The sequence below is a fragment of the Chiroxiphia lanceolata genome, chromosome 2, assembly GCF_009829145.1.
Source record: "Chiroxiphia lanceolata isolate bChiLan1 chromosome 2, bChiLan1.pri, whole genome shotgun sequence".
NCBI classification, from domain to species: domain Eukaryota; kingdom Metazoa; phylum Chordata; class Aves; order Passeriformes; family Pipridae; genus Chiroxiphia; species Chiroxiphia lanceolata.
This window is the reverse complement of record NC_045638.1, coordinates 57,327,785-57,349,522: the sequence shown is the minus strand read 5'-3', so window position 1 is coordinate 57,349,522 and position 21,738 is coordinate 57,327,785. Positions and strand designations below refer to the sequence as shown.

At 42.8% G+C, this 21,738-nt stretch overlaps 1 protein-coding gene across 1 annotated transcript in view; it reads left to right on the top strand.

Moving 5' to 3' along the window:
• Nucleotides 1-21,699, top strand: part of LOC116782495 (histone-lysine N-methyltransferase SETDB2-like) — a 49,426-nt gene extending 27,727 nt beyond the window's left edge. Inside the window, exons 19-28 of the mRNA XM_032679245.1 lie at nucleotides 87-223; nucleotides 1,889-1,996; nucleotides 2,749-2,882; nucleotides 6,152-6,327; nucleotides 12,230-12,288; nucleotides 13,747-13,813; nucleotides 15,313-15,435; nucleotides 16,752-16,823; nucleotides 20,141-20,198; nucleotides 20,796-21,699. Of these exons, the coding sequence (XP_032535136.1) occupies nucleotides 87-223; nucleotides 1,889-1,996; nucleotides 2,749-2,882; nucleotides 6,152-6,327; nucleotides 12,230-12,288; nucleotides 13,747-13,813; nucleotides 15,313-15,435; nucleotides 16,752-16,823; nucleotides 20,141-20,198; nucleotides 20,796-20,916 (1,055 nt within the window). The 3' untranslated portion in view covers nucleotides 20,917-21,699. The remainder of the gene's footprint in view (nucleotides 1-86; nucleotides 224-1,888; nucleotides 1,997-2,748; nucleotides 2,883-6,151; nucleotides 6,328-12,229; nucleotides 12,289-13,746; nucleotides 13,814-15,312; nucleotides 15,436-16,751; nucleotides 16,824-20,140; nucleotides 20,199-20,795) is intronic.
• Nucleotides 21,700-21,738: the final 39 nt, after the last annotated feature.

Below are 21,738 nucleotides of genomic sequence, written 5' to 3'. Positions count from 1 at the left end.
TACAGGACAAGTGCTAGCAAGCTCTGCTTTTCTGTGTCCTGCTTGGCATATGGTAGTTACATCAACTGTTTTGTGTTTTGTCCCAGTTTTTCCTGCTCTAGGTGCTTTCTGGATAATGGCGAAGATGGTGAGAAGAACATGTGCGTTTTGTTCAGAAGGGGCGGCTGGTTCTGTAATGTATGTTGCCAAAGAGAGCGATATTGCAGCTCATCAGGATTGTCTGGTGAGTGGCTTTTAGTCGGTCGGTACCTAAGACCAGTGGAGAAGAAGGGATAAGGGGGAAATTTCCACTGCTTTTTTGTTCTTGACTTTACAGTGGTATCTGATTTGAAAGGCTGGTTACTCAAACCAGCAAGTTTATATTAGATTGAAAAGCTATGAAAAGCAGCAGGCTTGGGCCAGGATTTTGGATTGGGAGAGGCCATGGCTGCAGAGCTGGACATGTTGATTTTTGGTGTTTTCATGTGTGTCTGTAGCTGATCAGTGATTCTAGGCACACATACAGTCTACTAGTAGTAATAGGTCTTCTCGAGACACTAAGTTGGATAAGAAGGAAGTTCTTATCTACACATAGGAAGTTGTGTACTCACTGAAACCTTTGCAGGAAAGTATTCACTTGATACATGAAGGTAAAAAAACTTCCCAGTCTGTGCCTTATTTAAAATAAGAAGTAAAAATATCAGAAATTTATTATATAAAAATATCTGTGAAGCTTGAAGTGTGCTGTGATCCTAGAATGCATTTACTTTTCTTGCTGTCAGAATGCCTCCCCTTTATTCTGGAATCTTGATGGAACCGGTTCTTGGTGTGCAGAATCAAGTACAGATGCTGTATTCTCCCTTCAGGAGAGGGAGAATATAGCTGAGGGTTATTTAGTGCAGGAAATGTCTGCTGTTAGAACAGTTTTCTGGCTTTTAGGGTTCCAGCCTTCTTATTCTCGCAGTTTTTATGGGTACATCTTTATTTTTCAGCTACCTTTTTTGGTTGGTTAGTTCTTTTTGTCACAGAATATTTCAGAAACGTTTGATACCTCTTTTACAGTGTTACTTGGATGTTTTGTTTGAAACAGGTTTTATTAGAGCTTTAATGTTGCTCCAGTGTTGAAACTTCTTCTTCGCTTTTCTCTCTCCCTTCTTCTTTCTCTCTTGCCAGCAACTCTACTCATTTCTTTGCCTTAGACTTATCTGTGCTGTTTGAGTTTTTTGCAGTTAGCTATCACCTTCTGAGCAGACAGACTGTGCCTGCCAGTTGATGAAAGGGTAGCTCGCTTTTGTTTGGAATTAGCTATATACAATTGTTAGGAAATAGTTGTCAAGAACTTCCCCTTCCTCACTCATCATCATGGCTCAGCAGTTCTGTGGGAATTAAAGTGGCCCAAGTGTACATGTATATATTTTTTGTGGATTTCTCCCAGGCTTTGTACAATGTTCCTGTGTTTTGTATGCAGTCAACTCTTGTCAGCATTGGGCTGTATGGAAATCTTATCAGAGAGAAATATTGCATCCAGCTGTAAGTCTAAACAACTGAGCACATAACAAGATGTTTAAGGTGTGGAGGTCTGTTGGCTTCTCCTCCTTACTCTGGGCAGGCTGGAATTCCACAGTTTTTTTCATTCATGTTCCTTAATAAGTTTCTTACCTCATTATCTTTTCTTAGTTCACTTTCATGTCATGTGAAATCTCCTGTGTAGAAGAGGAGCTTCCTTTGACTGCAAAAATATTTAAGCACAGCTCCTTATTTAGCATAGGTGAAACCTATTAAAAACACAGAGGAAAATTAACCTCCTTAGGTAGGGCAAGTGCAAGAAGAAAAGATGTGCTCTTTGTGTCTTTTCTGCACTGGTGGCTGAGTCACTCTTATTTCTTAATATTGTCCCTTTTGTCTTTAGTTATTTTCCTCAGGATTTGTGGAATCTGAAGAGTATAACCCAGAAAATCTGGATATAAGGTTTGATGTGGCATCAGTGTTGAAAGAGCTCAGGAGAGGAAAGCGGCTGGTAAGGAGTTTGTTTCTGAATCTGCAGTTAGTCCAGTCTCATAGTACTGAAGGTTATCTGGCCTGTTCTGTGCTTTAAAAAAAATACATAAAAATACCTAGTCCTTCTGATCTACTAAGATTAGGAAAATTACAGATTTGATGTTAGAATCACTGGCATTATATTCTGTGAAATTTAGTTCGTTCTGTATTAAAATGCAGGTGTTTGTTTGTTTGTTTCTGGCCTCTAAGTCCTTAGTCAAAGTTTCCTAAGACTTTGGTGAAGGACTAAGCCAGTACCTGAAACAAAAGCATGCAATCCATAAGTGTAAAGGGAAGCACCTTCTGTGTTTAGCAGAACGAAGGTCATTTGTATCAGAGTTTTTTTGTAATTGGCTTTGTCTTCAGCTGCTCTCCTCCCCTACATCCTGAGTGGAACTCTTTTCATTATGAAGTTATCCTAGAAAACATAAATACAAACACTAATACCCATTGGTCTTGAAGTAATTTGGGGAAGTTACCCAGTGCCCTCACGTGGCTGTTTGCATCATCTTACAAATGTATCTGTATAAAGCAGAGGAAAAGGTGGCAAAAAAGTGGCTGAAATTATGACCAGGATGGGAGTTTGCAGGAGTGAGCTTGCCTAATGAATTACACGAAGGTGACTTGCAATGAAATATTGGACTTTCCCTCAGAGGATGGTATTTGCCTTACGTGGCAAGATTTTCAGTAGCCCCCTGTGACGTTTACGTGCTACACCCCGTCTGGTTCTAGGTGTGCAACTTCTGCCGCAAGAAGGGAGCCACTGTGGGCTGTGAGGAGAGAGCCTGCCGCAGGAGCTACCACTACTACTGCGCGCTCTGCGACGACGCGGCCATAGAAACCGACCAAGTAAAGGGTGTCTACCGGTATTTACCCAAGTGTTTTCTGACTAAGCACTGTCAGCATTTTTATGGTGGTGATGGTGGTGTCGGGAAGAGAGGCTTAAAAATCATGTGGTTTTTTAACGTGTTTTTTTTTAGAAAAGGAGGTGTTTTCTTCTCTCTTAAAGTGATGCTCGATCCTCCATTTGCAAGCGCTGGGGGAAACATTTTTCTTTCACATGAAAACTTCACAGCAGTGGGAGGGAATCTATTTAGTGTTTGAGCCTGTAACATACCTGAAAGTTCATTAGGCCAAAACTGAGGAAGTCAGTCCCTACTGACTACCTTGCTGGTCTTCAAGGACCAAGATTTTTATTAATGTCACGGAAATTCTCTATTTGTTTTTTTTTTGTTCAGACGCTCCAGTAAAAGCAGTCTGAGCACAGAGTAGGCTATAGTACTTCTAGGTCTGTTCACATTTGGCAAATTCTGGTAATTTTCCCTCCCTGTGCTAGCAGAGAACTTTGATTCCCACCAAGGACCTTGTATTTCAAGTACACTACTAGCATTAACACAACTAAATGGATTCTAAGTAAAGTTTCTGTCCTGATCATGCTAGTTCTCGTATCCACTGCCCTTGGGCTGCCTGCTTTGCCATTAACAAACGGAACAAGTTGTTTGGAGGATGCACATGAAGCGGTTGAGAAATTGGGACTTCAGGGACCTTTTGAAATGCTGGAGTTATGGTAAAGTCTAAGGTGCATAAAACCCCTTAGATGCTCATTTCTGTGCAAGGCCAGAGAGATCACAGGCCAGGTTAGTCTTAGATTAGTCTGAGGGATCATCTAATCACTGTTTGTTTCAAAAAGCGATGGACTACTGCAGTCCTTAGTAGCAGTGGAAGATGGGTCCTTTTGTATCAAAACACTTGCACTCTTGGCTGCTTCACTAGGGCTGTCAGTCTAAAATGCAAGGCAGTAAGCCCAGCTGTATAGGGAAGATGGTATGTTTAGTTTATGCTTGTAAAGTCTTTGGAAGTCTGCCAAGCTCATGAAGGGGTATAGCTGGGAAGATGGAAACTTCCTGTGATCACAGAATAAATGGCTTTCATTATGTGTCTTTAGAAAGGATAACTTGGGCTCAAGAAGACTGAACTTCTCAAGATGGTGAAAAATAAGTGGAACTGTCTAGACAGAAACTGGTAAAGCAGTGGTTGAATATATAGTTTGATGTGGTAGGTGTTTGAGCTTGGAGGTTTGGAAGAGAGACCCTTAAAAATGTCACTGTGAGACTAGTTGTGTGTCTTACATAGATATAATACAGGAAACTAGACTATAGCAGCCTGTATTGAAGGGATGGGAAAGGACTGGATTAGGAAAAGGTGGTGAGGCAGGCTTCAAGGATTTGAACCTAAAGATTTTTTGCATGGTATCAATGGCAAAAATTGTAGCTAGCCTGAAATTATTGGAGAATAGACTTGAAAAACAGTGAATGTGGACTGACAGCCCCTGCACTTTTTCGTGGTGAAATATGACATACTAAAAAGTACATCAAGGGAGAGAATTCCTTTGAGAGAGATGGAGCTGGTGTTTTTAAATTCTGAGTTACCATTGTTGTGATGATGAGCATATCAAAACAAATAGAGCAGCAGCAAAAAGAGAAGGCATACAGTGCTGTGGAAGTGGCCAGCAAGAGTACAGGTGGGGAAATAAGTAAATTTGTTATGTTGTCTTGCAAAAATGATAGTAGGGAAGTGCTTCCAAATAAAGTGGCCTGAGTAGTAAAATATATTGTCTGTTCTTTATAAGATATGCTTGTGCTTAGGAGGGTCGTTTCTAACTGGGAAAGACTAGAATTGAAGGGAGGGGAAGAAATAAAAGCAATGTCCAGAAGGCAATATTGGAAATTCAAGGCTGTAAATAAGGTGTCCCCATTACTTAGCTTTCTAATTGAGTTGTTAGGCATACCTAAATCTGATTTTTTTTGTGCATAAAAATACATTTCATGCAGAAAAGCTGGCTCATCAAGGAAATGGACTGCATTTCTAAGGGCAGTGCTTCTGGTTTTTTTAAAATAAAAGAATGACAATAATTAGAAAATGTCCTAGTAAATGCAGTTCCCTTTAAAAATTGCTTCCAAGGACTTGAGCAGTAGGCTTGGCAAATAGATTTGTAAGGAAGAGTTCAACTAAATCATGCTCTTTATAAGGCATTTTTGCTTAAAAAGTGAATTGGGATCCTTCTGTAAGAAAGGCATATTATAAAAGCTGGTTCATGTTCTTTGCACATTATTGTAACCAGAAGATAAGGAATATTTCCAGTTATATTTGTTGCATTTCGCCTCTTCCAAGGAATTCATGTTGCTCTCCTAGAACCAGTGAAAATATTCTTATCTTGCATACTACTAAAGCCTTTGAGGAATAGATTGAGCAGCTTTAAGCTACTGGATCTCAAACAGGGTGCCCTACTTCCTCAGGATTTGGGAACCACCTTGTCAGCACAGGCAGTGGGAAGGGAGGGGCGCAGAGATCTCTGTAACAGTTGAATTATTGCATGGACACAGTTTGCGTGTACAAGACTGAATCATTTATTAATTAAAACTTTCGGTATGTATAGGGTTTGTGGAAGGAGGGACAGACATTCCATTCATAGCCAGGATTAAAGGTCCAGGAAACACAGAGGGAGATGCTTCTCATCAAATAGATAGGCAGGCATTTCTTTATCACAATTTACAATGATAGATGGGGCAAAACAAAGTCACGAAGAGATTTACTGCAGTCTGCAAGTGTGCTTGCTTATCTTGCTTTTGTTTAGATCCCAAGGCTTCTTGCTAAGATCTCTTCTTATCTCTGCTGTGTCATAAAGAACTTACATTCCAACAGATCTCCGAGCAAGTCATTGGTGCTTTATGTGGTGGTGCTGTGCAGCTCTGCCGGCACATGGAGCAGGGCTTGTAAACTCAAGCTGGCTGGTGAGCAGGTGTGGCAGGAGAGGTTCCTGGCCTGATGGTGCAGGGCGAGGGAGCAGAATGTTTGTTAGTTCTGCGCTATTTCACCTTGGCAGCATTAACCTCGTTTCAATAAGAGTTGCCTCTGACACAGTGATCACCACACCAGATGAAGTGTGTCTGACTTGGGATTTGAACAGTGGACGGGTCCAGGCAGAGTGGGTTGATGGAAGTGGTCATTCAAGGCTTCAGTGCTGAGAGTCCAGCGAGGCTCTAAAAGTAGAGATACAAGCTTGTGCATGGCCTGTGACTTCATAGCAGGTGCCTTCTTAGGTGGGTAATGCTGAACAAAAATTCTGATAATTCTTTTTAAGTGTCTTTCAGTTTATGTTTAATGAAAAGAGGGGGAAATATCTGTTAAAATCAGTCAGCATAACTCTGTTTATGTATTTATTAACACTTTTTCTCTTTTTCTTAAAATTGAACTTAAATTTTAGAGTGTTCTGCCCAAAACATGACCCAAGCAATAGGACCAGTCACTATGGTGAGTTTCTTTAACACCTTCATTGATTTCATTTGTTCTAAAAGTTTGCATCCTACAGTCAGTAATTCATTTGAACAAAATAAATGCTACTCCACCTTCATATTGAGTGGTGGATTTCCAATCTTGCAGGAGTGGTTTGGTTGAGATCCACATGGATGCACAAAAATCAAGAAGGTCTTTTGAAGTATGTTTAAATTTAATTGAAGAATGTTTAAATTTAATCTTCCCTAAATCTCCCTCAAAACTGACTTAAACCACCATGGACCTGATCCTTTTTGGAATTATTCTGACTCTGTTCTGGCAGGTAGGCCCAGGCAGCTTGTAAAGTCCACATGAGACAGGAGAGCCACGCACAAGTTTGCACTTGATTAGCAAAGAGAGGCTGTTATGGAAGAGGTCACCTTGAGATTTTATCTGTAGTCATGTTCAAACATTCACTTTTGCGTCTTCTGTATTCACTGCAGTAGCTTCTAAAATAGAGCCTTTCATTCTGAAGGATTCCAAAGAACTTTTTCAGTGTAACAAAAGGGTTATACAACCTGTTCACGGATTGCTTCCTGTGCTACAGAAATGCAGCTTAATTTGGCAGTCTTGATCCTTGCTGATTCAGAGGTAGTTGGAAATCTCACTGAATTAACCAGCCAAAGCTGGACTTTATTAATCTAATGCATGCAACCCTGCTCAAAGTGAAGTGGGTCCTAGACTGGCCTTTGCTCTGAAGTGAAGCTCAGTTGGACTGTGAGCATTCATAGAATCATAGAATCAACTGGGTTGGAAGGGACCTCTGAGATCATCAAGTCCAACTCTTGATCCACTACCACCATGGTTACCAGACCATGACACTAAGTGCCACATCCAGTCTCGTCTTAAAAACCTCCAGGAACAGAGAATCCACCACTTCCCTAGGCAGCCCATTCCAATGCCTGATTACCCTCTCTGGAAAGAATTTCTTCATAATATCTAACGTAAACCTCCCATGGCAGAGCTTAAGACCATGCCCTCTTGTCTTACTGATAATTGCCTGGGAGAAGAGACCAACCCCCAGCTGGCTACAACCTCCTTTCAGGGAGTTGTAGAGAGTGATGAGGTCTCCCCTGAGCCTCCTTTTCTCCAGGCTGAACAGCCCCAGCTCCCTCAGCCTCTCCTCATAGGATTTGTGTGTGAGTCCCTTCACCAGCCTTGTTGCTCTTCTCTGGACCTGCTCCAGCACCTCAATATCCTTCCTGAACTGAGGGGCCCAGAACTGGACACAGTACTCCAGGTGTGGCCTCACCAGCACTGAGTACAGGGGAAGAATCACTTCCTTGGACCTGTTGGCCACACTGTTCCTGATACAGGCCAGGATGCCATTGGCCCTCTTGGCCATCTGGGCACACTGCTGGCTCATGTTCAGCTTCCTGTCAATCCAGACTCCCAGGTCCCTTTCTGCCTGGCTGCTCTCCAGCCACTCTGTCCCCAGCCTGTAGCGCTGCATGGGGTTGTTGTGACCAAAGTGCAGGACCCTGCACTTGGCCTTGTTGAACCTCATCCCATTGGAATCAGCCCAACTCTCCAGCTTGTCCAGGTCCCTCTGCAGAGCCCTCCTGCCTTCCAACTGATCGACTTAGCATCATCTGCAAATTTGCTGATGGTGGACTCAATCTCCTCATCTAAATCATCAATAAAGATATTAGACAGAACTGGGCCCAACACTGATCCCTGGGGGACACCACTAGTGACCGGCTGCCAACTGGATGCAGCCCCGTTCACCACCACTCTCTGGGCCCGGCCCTCCAGCCGGTTCCTAACCCAGCAGAGAGTGCTCCTGTCCAAGCCGTGGGCTGCCAGCTTTTTCAGGAGTATGCTGTGGGAGGTAGTGTCAAAGGCTTTGCTGAAGTCCAGGTAGACCACATCCACAGCCTTCCCCTCATCCACCAGGCAGGTCACCTGATCATAAAAGGAGATCAGGTTGGTCAGACAGGACCTGCCCTTCCTAAACCCGTGCTGGCTGGGTCTGATCCCTTGTCCATCCTGTAGGTGCTGTGTGATTGCACTTAGGAGGATCTGCTCCATAACCTTACCAGGCACTGAGGTCAGTCTGACAGGCCTGTAGTTTCCCGGGTCCTCCTTCCAGCCCTTTTTATGGATTGACATGACATTCACCAACTTCCAATCATCTGGGACCTCCCCACTGAGCCAGGACTGTTGGTAGATGATAGATAGCAGCTTGGCAAGCTCTTCTGCCAGCTCCCTCATCACCCTTGGGTGGATCCCATCTGGTCCCATAGACTTGTGAGGATCCAAGTGGCTCAGCAGGTCGCTAACTGTTTCCTTCTGGATTACAGGGGGGTTGTTCAGATTCTTATCTCTACAAGCTCCAGAAGCCAGCTGTCCTCAGGACAACCTGTCTTACTGTTGAAAACTGAGGTAAAGAAGGTGTTAAATACCTCAGCCTTTTTCTCATCTTTGATAACTATGTTTCCACCCATGTCCAATAAAGAATGGAGGTTTTCCTTGCCCCTCTTGTTATTGATGTATCTGTAGAAGGACTTTTTGTTATCCTTCACAGAAGTGGCGAAATTAAGTTCAAGTTGTGCCTTCGTCTCTCTAATTTTCTTTCTACATGACCTAACTATATTCCTAAACTCTTCCTGAGTAGCCAGCCCTTTTTTCCGTAATTGGTAGGCTCTCTTCTTTACCCCGATTTCCTTCAAAATCTCCCTGTTCAGCCAGACCAGTCATCTTCCCGGCTTGCCTTTTGGCACACTGGGACAGCCTGCTCCTGTGCTTTCAAGACTTCCTTCTTGAAGCTTGTCCATCCCTCCTGGACCCCTTTGTTTTCAAGGGTTGTTTCCCAGGGTACACTCTGAACTAGTCTTCTGAATAGACTAAAATCTGCTCTCTGGAAGTCCAGCATAGAGGTTTTATTGATGGCCCTCCTTGCATCCCTGAGGATTGAAAACTCTATTATTTCGTGGTCACTGTGCCCCAGACAGCCTCCAACCACCACATCTCCCACCAGCCCCTCTCTGTTTGTGAACAGAAGGTCTAGCGAGGCCCCATCCCTGGTAGGCTCATTTACCAACTGGAGCAGGAAATTATCCTCTATACGCTCTAGGAATCTCCTAGACTGCCTCTTCTCTGCTGTGTGGAGTTCCCAGCAGACATCCGGCAGGTTGAAGTCACCCATGAGAACAAGAGCTGGCAATTTTTGATACATCTGCCAGCTGCTTGCAGAATAATTCATCACCCTCTTCATCCTGGTTGGGTGGTCTGTAACAGACTCCACCAGGATGTCAGCCTTGTTGGCCTTCCCCTTGATTTTGATCCACAGGCACTCAACCTTGTTGTTACTGACTTCAAGCTCCACAGAGTCAAGAGACTCTCTAACATATAGAGCCACCCCTCCACCTCTCCTACCTTGTCTGTCCCTTCTGAAGAGCTTGTAGCCACCCATGGCAGCACTCCAGTCATGCGAGTCATCCCACCACATTTCCATGATGGCAACTACATCACAGCTTTCCTGCTGCACGATGGCTTCCAGTTCCTCTTGTTTGTTACCCATGCTGCATGCATTGGTGTACATGCACTTCAGTTGGGCTGCTGATTTCACCCTTAACTCCGGCTTTCCACCCTTATGCTCCTCTCTGGAGAACCTGGTTTCAATCCCTTCCCCCTTCAAACCTAGTTTAAAGCCCTCCTGATCAGCCCTGCCAACTTATGGGCTAGAGTCCTTTTGCCCTTCCTAGATAGATGAAGCCCATCTGACTTGAGGAGACTAGGTACCATGGAATTTGCCCCATGGTCAAAAAAACCAAAATTCTGCCGGTGGCACCACTCCTTTAGCCACCTATTGATGAGTTTTCCTAGTCCTCTCCTCATTCACCCCTGCTACTGCAGGAACTGAGGCAAACACCAGTTGTGCTCCTGTCCCATTAACTAATTGACCCAGCGCCTTGAAATCCTTTTTAATCGCCCTGGTACTTCTTCCATTAATATCATTAATGTCTTTGTGTTGCCAAATGTTGCACATACAATGTGTGACGTATTCCCTGAGAACAGAGTTTTCTCCTAGAGTTCTTCCAGAGGCACCTAATTTGGAGACCCTCTGAGGGCTAAATGGATTCTGCTGGCAGTGTCTGCCCTGCCTCCTAAATCACCTTCTCCTGCCTGTCTGAGTAGCTGTTCCCCAAGCCAAAGGTCTCTTGCTTATAAGCAGCTCTCAGATGCACACGTGGCACTCGGAATAGCTGGGGGAATCAGCTGGTGAATCAGCTGAAGTAGCAGGTGCTCTGTCTGGGCCATCTGAGCAGGCAGGGGATACCTGTGCTGAGGTGTTTGCAGGTCTGCATAGGGTGATGAGGGAGACAGGCTGGGGTGGAAGTGCTTTGGCTGCATGGTAGTTCTGACTTTCAGGATCCAACTTGGATGAAGTAACTCAGCTGTTCCTCTGGGGCAAGCAGAGCCAGCACTGGGCTGTGTGGGAGCACAAGCTGCCTCGCCAGGCCTGTTTTCCCCAGGAACTTCAATAAAATAGGGTCAAGGAACATCCCCTTGTTCTTTGTTGAGACAATGTTCTTGTGCTGAATTGTCAGGGCTCTGCTGTTTAATTAAGCAGATAAGATGCCTTAGGGGCCAAGAACTCTCCTTGCAGCTCTACACAGGGAGAGGGCAGCTCCACATGGGAGGGCAGTTTGGGCTTGGAAACAGGCTCCAACGCCTGTTTAACTGGAAATGTTAGATGTGGACAGAGTAAAGGCTGACAGAGAGCAGCAGGTGCTGTGCAGGGTGGGAGAGGTTGGGCTACTCTTTGGGCTATGTTCCTCTTGTTGTATAAGGTGTCCTCATGGCAAAGATCAGGGAGAGTTTAGAAAATCCCATCACAAGTCAAAGATGTCATGCAAGGAACACTTTGTATCTACACCCATGTCTCCTGGACACAAATTAGGCCATGCAGCTTTATTTTGGGTCAAGTCAGAGACTATGATTTCCTTTCATGCCGTGAAAAATGCAAATGTACAGCATCAGTACCCAAAGCCCAAACTTGTTTCAACAGCCTCCTCGTACAACGGCTCCTCATTCCTTTTGACAGGATGACTTCTAACAGGAAAGACCTTACTAAAGTGCTGTCCAGAGGTTCTGGACTTAAATACAGAAGGCAGCACTTAAAACTCTCAGGTTTTGTTGGGTGGTTGAACTCTTCTCAGGATTTCTCTGCTCCTGCCATCTCTTCCTTGCCAGAGTTATCCTTCTCTGATACTGTAGCTGTTTCCAAAAGCTGCCAGATAGGCTGTTGGCAAGAGGCTGGTATGTGCTAATGGAAAGGACACAGTGAAAGCAGATGATTTTGCAGAGATCTCATACCACATCACTAAAAACACTTTGTAGCGTAAATAATATTCAACTGACAAGTCAGACTGCTTCTGGAGGTTTTCTAGGATGGTCATTAGATCAGTGAAAAACCTAATGCCATTTGTGTGTCTTTGGGACACCTAAAATAATTCTTTATGCAGTCTTAATTTTGAGGGTGTATTTACATAAACAAGAATTGTCTTAAAAAAAAAGAAGTCACCTTTTTAAATTTGCTGGAAGTTTTTACCACTAGAGGTAGTGCTGCTACCAGGGAAAATAAGTTCACTCCACAACAATCAAAAATCTGCTGAGTTTAAAAGGTAAAGTGATATTCTAATGCTACAGTGATTTGCACGTTTTCCTAATGGTTCAGAGTTGTAATTTTTCTTAGATGGAAATAATGTGAATTCCACTGAAATGTCAGGTATTTGGGGAAGCTGAAACATACTCTTGCCTTGCCACCCAAAGTGCCTCACTTGAGTAGCTTTTTGGGATAAAAAGAGTTTGAATGATGTGTAGTCATTAGTCTGAGGTTGTTGCATTTGTTTCTTTGTTGTTTATTGATTCCTAGGTGCAGCTAATAAGAAGAGAAGATATACATTGACATCTCCTGCCATCACAGAAGAAATGGTAATTCTGAACTTCAGCAGTCTAAAACAGGAACCCACATCTGCTACAGCAAAGGACTTATTTAGTGAAGTATTTTGACTTTGTGTTCAGAGAAATACTTCCTCACAGAAGCAGTTTGCTTGTCCTTTACAGCTGCCTTGTTTGGATCTTGCCATTCCATCAAACCAAAACTGTTTGCATTTGAAGCCACTTCAGGCAGAGCTGGCATTGCCCTCGGGTAACGTGGCAATTACACTACAAATGCAGTAGGACCCTCCAAACCAGGCTGACTTGGTGGCTGTGATCCTGGCATGGGCAGGAAGAGCTTCCCTTTGGGGGCTCCATTTCTTTGGAAGTACAATGTCCCTCAGGTTTGCTTAGGGCTTGACACGGCTTCCATGAAAAACTGCTTTTGATGAGTCAGTCAGTCTTTTAAACCTGCACTTGTTTGTGTGAGCACACTGTGCTCATGGTAAGCCTGGCAGACTTTCATTGCAGATCAGGCAGTTCTGGACTCTGCAGATGGCCTTCCCAAGGGTTTGAAGCTATCAAGCAAACATCCCTCTGGTTGCAGGGAGAATTGTTTTACAGGCTGCTGTTAGAAAACCTGTAAATAGAGCTTATTTTAAGTTTTGAGGTGATTCTCTTGGCTCTACAGAAGTGTGTGTGGGAATTCTCTTTGACATTTGGAGGGGTTGGGATTTTCTCTTTCTAGAGGAATTGGTGTCCAGCTTTCCTTGGGGAAAATAGTCTGCCTTTCCCAGGTCTTGAGATTAAAGGGAGTTCATATGAGGGGATGTGGATGATCTTTGCAGCATTTATGTAGTACTGTCAGAAGGGTTGGTTATTTTTCTCCAAGAATTTCTCAGCTGGTATTATAACTGAGATTTGTTTGACCAGTTACCCACAGTATTGCTCTGTTTCTGGACTTCTCCCATGCTAGTGATCTTGGAAATCAATACAAACACTGCAAATAAAAAGGTGAGGGTTCCAGGACTTATCACCGTGGGATAAATTGTTTACCACTGTGTAAGCAATGCACGTTTACAGTGGTGGAGTTTTGGGACAGAACTGAAGAATTGTTCATAGTCCTGTGGTATGACGTGAAACAGGAGAGAATGACTGCATCCTGTCCAAAGGAAAACATTCCCCTTTTCCAAATCGTTCCCAGCATTACATCAGGTTTAGGGAGCTAAACGTCATCTGCCCTGGGAGTTAGCAATAGACATTTGTTAACTCTTCTGCTATTTGCAAATGAAGTGATTAAGGAGGGTGGTGTCCCAAGTGTTGGGCTTTTCTTAATGTTTTTGCTTTTTGCTTCCATTTTAAAAATTGAATGTCCGAAGAGGAATATCGCTAGCTGTGCAGAAAAGCTGACTGTATTCACAGAAATGCAGGCTGCTTTCTATCTTTCTGATAATGAAAACAGCAGTAAATGTTAGTATGATGTAAAAATATATTGTTTTGATTGTCTTACAGAAAACAGAAGAGAAAGCAGAAGAAAACCATTTCCAAACACTAAAAAGAAAAAACAACAGGCATAAAGGTGAGACTGACTTTATAGAGCAACTAGGAGATATTATGATCTCTTATGTTGAAGTCCAGAGCTTGGAGGTAGCTGGTAGCAGTGATGCTGCAAATGTACCTTTATTGTTCTCCTGAGATGAGTGACTGTCCAAGCTCTGGCATGGCAGCAGAAGTCTGATTTGCAGAATGACTGTGGAGCAAACAAATGTCTGTGGTTTGGCTGAGTGAGACTTGCTGTGTGATGTGAGCTGGTGATTCACCTGAGAATGCCCCCGTTCTGGCTGCTGCATTCAGCTCTGTGTCTCCTGCAAATGGGGGTGCCTCTGCCTGACCTCCCTCCTCCATGTGAGTGCAGCTAAATTTAAAAGGGAACCTGTCCTCCTTCACTTTAGTCTCCTTGTCCTGAGCCCCTCCTGAAGGAGAGAGGTGAGTTCAGCATGGTGGTTCTCTGGAGAGGGTTAGCTGAGGAGGTGCTGTGAGATGTGGGGGCAGCATATCTTACCTTTTGAAGCCTGGGTGTACATAGGGTGCTTAACACAATATAGCATTTTACTGCATAAATAGGATATTACAACAGTGAAATGGACCACAGGACCCGTCCTTCAGTGCTGCGCTTTTCATGTTACCCTGAAGCTCCTGCTGCAATTGCTTGTTGGGATTCTGCTGTCACCTGGAAGGTGCTAGTGGTGATTATTCACCTCCCTGTGGATATGCTTAGTGTATGGGCATGGTATTTCAGGTGGCTGCCTAGTGCTTTTTTCTGAATTTCTACTATCACTGTAAGGAATAGTGAATCTATAAAGAATCCTGAAATACTTGTAGGGCATCACATGTAAGTGAGATGACGTTTCTTTTCTCACAAATCTCTCCAGTAAAACACAGTGTTTTTAATGGAGACTGGCAGACTTCTGTGAACTGTCCGACAGCTCTTTCCTTTTGAACAGCCCATTGCTCATTACTGAGAGTTGTTGCTGACCTGCTGCTCCCCAATGAATTAAAAATAGACAGTTATTTCCCTAGCAGTCCAAATCTGACAAAGTAGGTCTATAAAATGGGCTGTAATAAACAAGTTTAATGCCTGGATCATTTGGAGTAAAAGTAGCCTTAATTATTACTAAATCCAATACTGATTCACTTCTTGCACTGTTTTCTGGTGTGGTCCTAAGGATTGGAAGAAGGACAAGCAAGACAAATCACTTGCTTTCCTGTACTGGAGAGTTCCAGGAGTCTTTAGGAATGGTACATTTAGAGTTACTGAGATATTTGCTTTTGATGAACGAAGCTAAACCTCGAGCTTAGGGAATTTTACACCCACCATAGTGCTTACATTTGCCAGATCGCTTTTTTGTTCCTATTGAAAAGGGCTACATGGGTAGCTGGAGGAGCCAGAGATTTGCAAAAATATTTGCTACCAGAGGGAGGATTTTCACCAAAAAGTTTTAGTTTTAGTTTCTGAAGACAGGGAGTAAACCCCACTTTACAGATCACTTGTATGAGTGTGTTTTTGTGTTTTAACAGTCCAGATAGACATTGTAAGGAAATGCAAACAAGCTGGGCTTCTAGACGACATATTTGAAGAAATGCTGGACACACTTCACCTGGCACAGGAAAAACTAATGGATGACAACACTTCAGAAACAGGTATGGAGACCCATGGGGGACTCTGCTCTCAAAGCAGAAATGCAGATCTGAATGCCAGGTACTTGGCCCTGGGCCACCTTCCTGGGGATACTATAGTGCTAAATATAATCCTTATTTCTGCAGCTGTGCAGTGGGTTGAGAATGACCTTCCCTTTTAAATGACTGTTTAAAATTAAAATTCCAAGGAACTTTTCTCAACATTATATAAGAGCTGCCAACTCAGCATGCTCTAGTGAGACCTTCTGACTTGAATTTTTGAAGCCACCTGTTACCCACTGGCATAAACATAGGAAGGCTCAGAGTGGCCTCTTCTCCCAGGCAGTGAAAAAGAGAGAGGTCCTGAAGAGAACTGGAAGGTTTTATTTGGATGGTAAGTCTGTGTTGCTCTTACAGCTTCACAGAGGGACCAGCTGTCTGTTAATATCAGCACTCTCTTCTGTGTGAAAAATCTCTGAGTATGTATATTTTAAGTCTTTGACTGATTTTTTACAACTAAACTGTCAGCTCTTAGTGCCTATCTGGGGTTTTCATCAGTTTATCAGCTTCTATGAAGTACATTGTTCTTGGGGAATTCCAGTTTAATGCTGCTTTGTCCACAACACCGTTAAATAAAATTCAAACCTTCCTCTCCTATTGTCCTCTCAGTTTTACAAAGTTATGAGTAATACCTTTGCATAAAGAATGCTATTTTATGCAAAGTAACTGAAGCACATGCATGGAAAGTGAAATTTCCCACCTAGATATGTCTTCCTTCACGGGCAGCTTGTGTGTGACATGACAGCAGCTGCTGGAAGCGGCAATGAAGTCCAGGACACATTAGAGATTCAGAGTCTGCATCACGAAGGAAACCTCTTAATGGTCAGTTGAACTCTGTGAGCATTTTGTATTTTGCTTCAACAGAAGCTTCAGGTATGAAACCGACACATAATTCTTGGATGGTTTTTAACACTGAACAGGAATAGCTCTGTCCCACACGTCACATGATCAGTCAGGGGAAATTGGTACGGTCAGCCCTGCCATCACACAGTCCTGACACAGTGGAATGGAATGTGACTTAAGTATATTGCTCTTTTTTAAATGGACTGTTCATGTGGTGCAGACCCAAAAAGGGAATTATTTTCTGTAGAGAACTAAAAAGAAAGTAGAATTGACAACTTGATCCTTCTTTCTCAATATAGGTTGTATGAGAAGGAAGACATCTTAAAACCTCAAGCAATCAGTGTGATGGAAAATAACTACTGTTTTGTGTTACTTCTAATGTAGGGCTCTGTAAACCTTTACTTGGTAATATTAAATCAAATTATCTCTTTCTCCAGAATATGAAGAGACAGTAATGGCACTGTTTGACTGTGGACTGTTTGAAAATATACTGACAAATATTCATTCAGGTATGTGCAGAAAAGCTGTTAGAACAGTGGCAGTTGGTCTGGGTTTTGGCACTGAAGCTATTCTTCGGAGAATTTTGATAAAATGATAATTTAAAATGAAAATTCCAAGGAACTTTTTTTTTCAACATTATGTAAACTCTTGAATAAAAGCCACTGCTACCTGAATCTTTAGAAATACAGTATGCCAATTTTGCTGAAGGGGGCAGGCAACTCACAGTTCCACAGCTTTAAAAGACCAAAGGGTCTCTGCTCCAGGGGAACTCCCCTCTCCTGCAGGTTATTTTGGTTCCTTCTCTGCAGCCTCTCTTCAGTAGCTTGCCTGTGTTATAGCTCTGCTGCTGCCTGACAGGTGTTCAGACTAATACCTTTAACTGAAACACAACAGCCAAGCACTAGCAGAACTTACCTGGGCCTGGTGGCCATTCTAACATGCTTTGAAAAACAAGATGAGAATGCTCAGAGTGAAATGGAAACAAGGGCAGGAGCGGTTGCTTGGCATGACCAGTGTGGAAGGAAACTCTAGGGCTTGGACTCCAATCTCAGCTGTTTTAAGCAACAAGGCTAAAACTTTTTCAGACAGATGAGTCTCTTGCTCGGATTAACTCTTGCTCTCTAAGAGTTAGCAGCCTTGTTCTGACTTTTGTTTTAATTTATTACAGTGAAAGGGGCTTTAATTAGCTAACACTGAGGTTCAGTGTGTGAAGGCAATGTTTGCTGTTTTCCCTTCACTTGACTGAAAAAGCCAGGCTCCTCCCTTTAGTCTTCTGTTCTTGCACTTAAATCCCCTTTTCAGCAGTAGGAGTGTCTGGTGTTACAGTTGTCTGACACAAGGTCCTGCCAGTGCCTCGTCTGAGGGCATTAAAACATCTCGAATCGGAATTCCTCGTGTGACACAACCTTGGATCATACTTATTTCTTTCACAGCTGCATCAATTATTTCACCTTCTTCTCAGCTTGCAGGAGAATTTCTTGATATTGGCACCTACGTGCAATCATGTGATTCTTGTGGGTACAAGTTGTGCCCTCTCCCAATTCCCCATGATTCAGGCAGCTCAGTTCTTCCTGTACCACACAATCTTCTTTTCTGATGCCACTGTCCTCCTTTTAATTTCAAGGTCAGTAATGAAAACACACATCAAGGCTGGTTCTAAAACTGATTGAAGAGGAGCTCTTAAAATGAACCAGTGAGAAAGGAATGAAAGTGAGACTGTAGGGAGGGAAGAATATCACCAGGGGGTTTTTTTTTGTTTGGTTTGGGTTTTCTGTTGTTGTCACCTGCCTTACAAGCTCTAGATAGGGAGTCTCTCTGGTGATGTACTAAGTCAAGGAAGAAATAAAGTAAGACTAGTATAAATACTGTGTCTTCTTTGATATTTTCCTGGAGCCGATGACTTTGGGGCATCTGACATGCCTTACCTTCAATCCATTTTTGCATTTTATTTTTTTCATTTGTTGCATTATCATGCAAACCCTGTTCTAAAGCCTTACATGTCAGCACAGCAAGGTTACTCTGAACTGTAACTGTTGATACTGCTATTTTAAATCCCTTTTATATGCAGGGATACACAGTTCTCTTGCAGCATGCAGCTTTACTGCAAACTTCTCTGCTTGTAAAACTTTCCATACGGGACGTGCTATCACCCCAGGAGCAGTTTCAAATTTCTAGGTTGGAGGTCTTTGTCCTCTTCTCCAAGGAAAAGTGACTTCCTTTAGTTTTGCTTTCAGTTCTGTTGTGCATCCTGCTTGGGAAGATGCCTCCGTCAGCTTCCATTTCCTCTTTGCTGGTCAACCGTCTGTCCAGTAGCTTTTGAGCTCCTTGGTAGCATTTGTTTTTAGGGGGTTTGTAGCAGCAAATTCTGCAATTCAGTTGCACAGACAAAGGCCATGATCCTTAATTTTAAAACTGTTATGCAGTTCCTCCACTGAGAGTCCACAGCACTTGTCTTACAGAAGATCAAGGGCAGTCCTTCCAGACCCACATCCCTCAGGCCATTCCTGATTTTAAAGAAATACATGTTCTTTCCCTTCAGGTCATTTCCCCTATGAGGTAGAAGGTTCCTAATCTGTTATCTGCCTCCCTGTGGAAGCACTGCCATAGGCCAGTCATTCCCATCCCTGACATCTTTCTCTGGGCTGTTTCTATTTCTGCTACATCCTTTTGGCAGAAGAGAAACTGAGCTGTATGTCTGAGCTGTAGGTCTTCCATCTGTAGATCACCCAAATGCTGAATACATCCTCACAGAACATTCTTAGTTGGAAGAGACCCATGAGGATCACTGAGTCCAACTCTTAAGTGAACAGCCCCCCTATGGGGACTGAACCTGCAACTCTGGCATTACTAGCACCTTGCTCTAACCAAGCTGTTTTGTTTACTTCTCATAATTTCTTAATTCATATCCAAATAGTCTCTAGGAGGGGGTTTCTTTTCAGCTTTCACTTGTATATGTCCAACTTCAAGTATGTGCCTGCTAGTTCTTGTGACCACATGGGCTTGGTACCACATGGAAGTGCCATGAAGGCTGCCTGCCCCCCGCCCCTGCAGTGAAGGGGACTGTTTCCATTGTGGATTTGTCTGCTGTTGAGCTGTTAAACACTGTGAAGGGGCAGGCACAGGTTTTGGGGGGCAGCAGGGGGAAGTGCTGTCAAATATTGATGTCACCTGACTGCAGAGAGAAGGAGCCATCTGCTTCTCTTCAGTCAGAGCAAGCATGGGGCACCAGTGATCTGCTGCCCAGAATTTTCTATGGGCAGCAGGCACCACCATCATTCTGGAGCCTGTTTTCCACACCCACACCCAGCTCTGGGTAATGTACTTAAAACATGCACGTACATAATCTTCCACATACGTGCACAGACAGCAGCAGTTATGGGCTTTCTGACTTCAGAGGAAGAAGCAGCAGGGAGGTGGAAGGCCAAAGGTGCTTTGCTTTTTTCTTTTTTTTTTAATCAGTTAAGGTTCTGTAATTCCAGATGTCATGGGATAAATATCTGGAGATAATTTCCCCACTCTACCCCTTTGGAGACATCCTCTTTCCCCCAAAAGAGAAAAAAGATTTTCAGTTTGTATAAAACGTCTTTTCCTTCTTACCAGAATGTGAACTCTGACCTTCTCACACACTGAGAAAAACTCATTTGTTATTCACAGACCAACCTTGCTGCTCAGAGGTCACCAACACCTCTCTGTCTTGTTAACTGAACAAAGCAGGTGCTTCATTTAAAACTTGCAATTAACACTGTAAGGTTATGGTAATGCTGCTGAATACTGGGGCAAGGCCTGTTACCAAGATCTCACTGACTTCAATAATCTTTAACATTAGGAAAATGGAAGCAACAGAGAGAAGCAGAAATGCAGTCAGGCAGAGCTTTGCAAATAAGGTAAACACCTTGGTTAATCCCATCAGGGTTCTGTCACTAATAATTCTGCCAGAAGCAGAATTAAATGCTCAAGTTGTAGTTTTGAGCATAGAGCCGTTGAATGCAGTTGTCCAAATCATCTCTTTTTAGGTTTAATTGTCTTGTATGCTAAAATCTGCTAGTAAATTTACGTTAAGACTATAATTCAGAGACGTTATCTTTAAAGATTTAAAATGCATCTTTTTCCCCATAGAAATGAAATCTGAAAAGGGAATTGTTAAAGTTCATATGCCAGTTGGAACTGGGTTAGTAAATAAACTAATATTTTTTACATATGATGTGATGGTTTAATCTCAGAACCAGCTACATTATGGATTTTGTTAGGTGGATGACAAAGTATGGGAACACTACTTTGTGCTTTCTTTGATGTATCAGTTGGGCTCTTTCTTCCAACACATGGTCCAGCTTTTCATGTTGCTGAAGAAAGGCAGAGGATTGTAGTTTAAACTAAGCATTTGTAGCCTCTGCAGTGTTTATGCATATGTAACATGTATTTTAAATTAAATAAATAGTTATGTATGAATAAAGGCTTTCTTATCCTTTTCTTTTTTGTAATAGGAACAGAAGAAAAAATACAAGAACTTCTAGAAAACAGAAAAAGACTGGATCACAAGATAGAGCTACTGCAGGACTTAAAAGAAGTCCTTCCTACCCCGGAGAGCACAGCCAGTACCTCTAGTATGGTGTCTGAATAACACTTAAGTCTGTCTGTAATGGTCTCAATATTTAGGATTTTCTAATGATAGAAACCCTAGAGCACATCTGGTTCATGTCTAAGTAATTTCCCGCTCCCAAGACAGGGACCTAAACAAGAACTGGGTCACATACTCATTTTTATACCTCAATGGTGCAATAATTTTAAGTTCTTAAAATTTTCAAATCTTCGTCTTCAAACCTTACTGTGTAGTACTTCAGTGTTATACGCTAAATTTAGCTTTTTTAAACCCTCCAGTGAAGACTTTTTGCTCCAAGACAAGGGAACATCAGATGCAACAGAACACTTGTTAAAGTCACTTTAACTGTGGAGCCCTCTCCTAGCTGTGCCATAGCTGCTTCACTGTCTGTGTCTAGACAGTGATGTTTTCAGGATCATATTGGTGCTTTGGCTTTCCAAAGAAGATAAACGAGCAGAACTTGCACTTAAGGAAGCCTTTTGAATGTTGAACAGGACTTGAATTAAAAAACCCAAGTTATTCTTGTTTGACTGGTCAGTGTGTAACTAGTTCTGCTGTAATGGCAGTGGCAATACAGTGTTTACAGGCAGACCAAAAACAGTTGGGCATTATCCTCAGAATATGTACAATGTCAAAGGGATCAAACAGTGGTCTGCGTCTTCCTTTCTCCATTACAAAAGGATGCAACTTCCCTGTGTTTTGCCTTTAAAAAGTTGTTTGAATACAGAAAAGCATTGTTTAGCTACAAAAGGTGAAGTTCACAAAATAAAACATTTTTTAAAAAAGCTGTGTGTGGAGTTGTGCTCACTGCCCCCCCTCCTGCATAG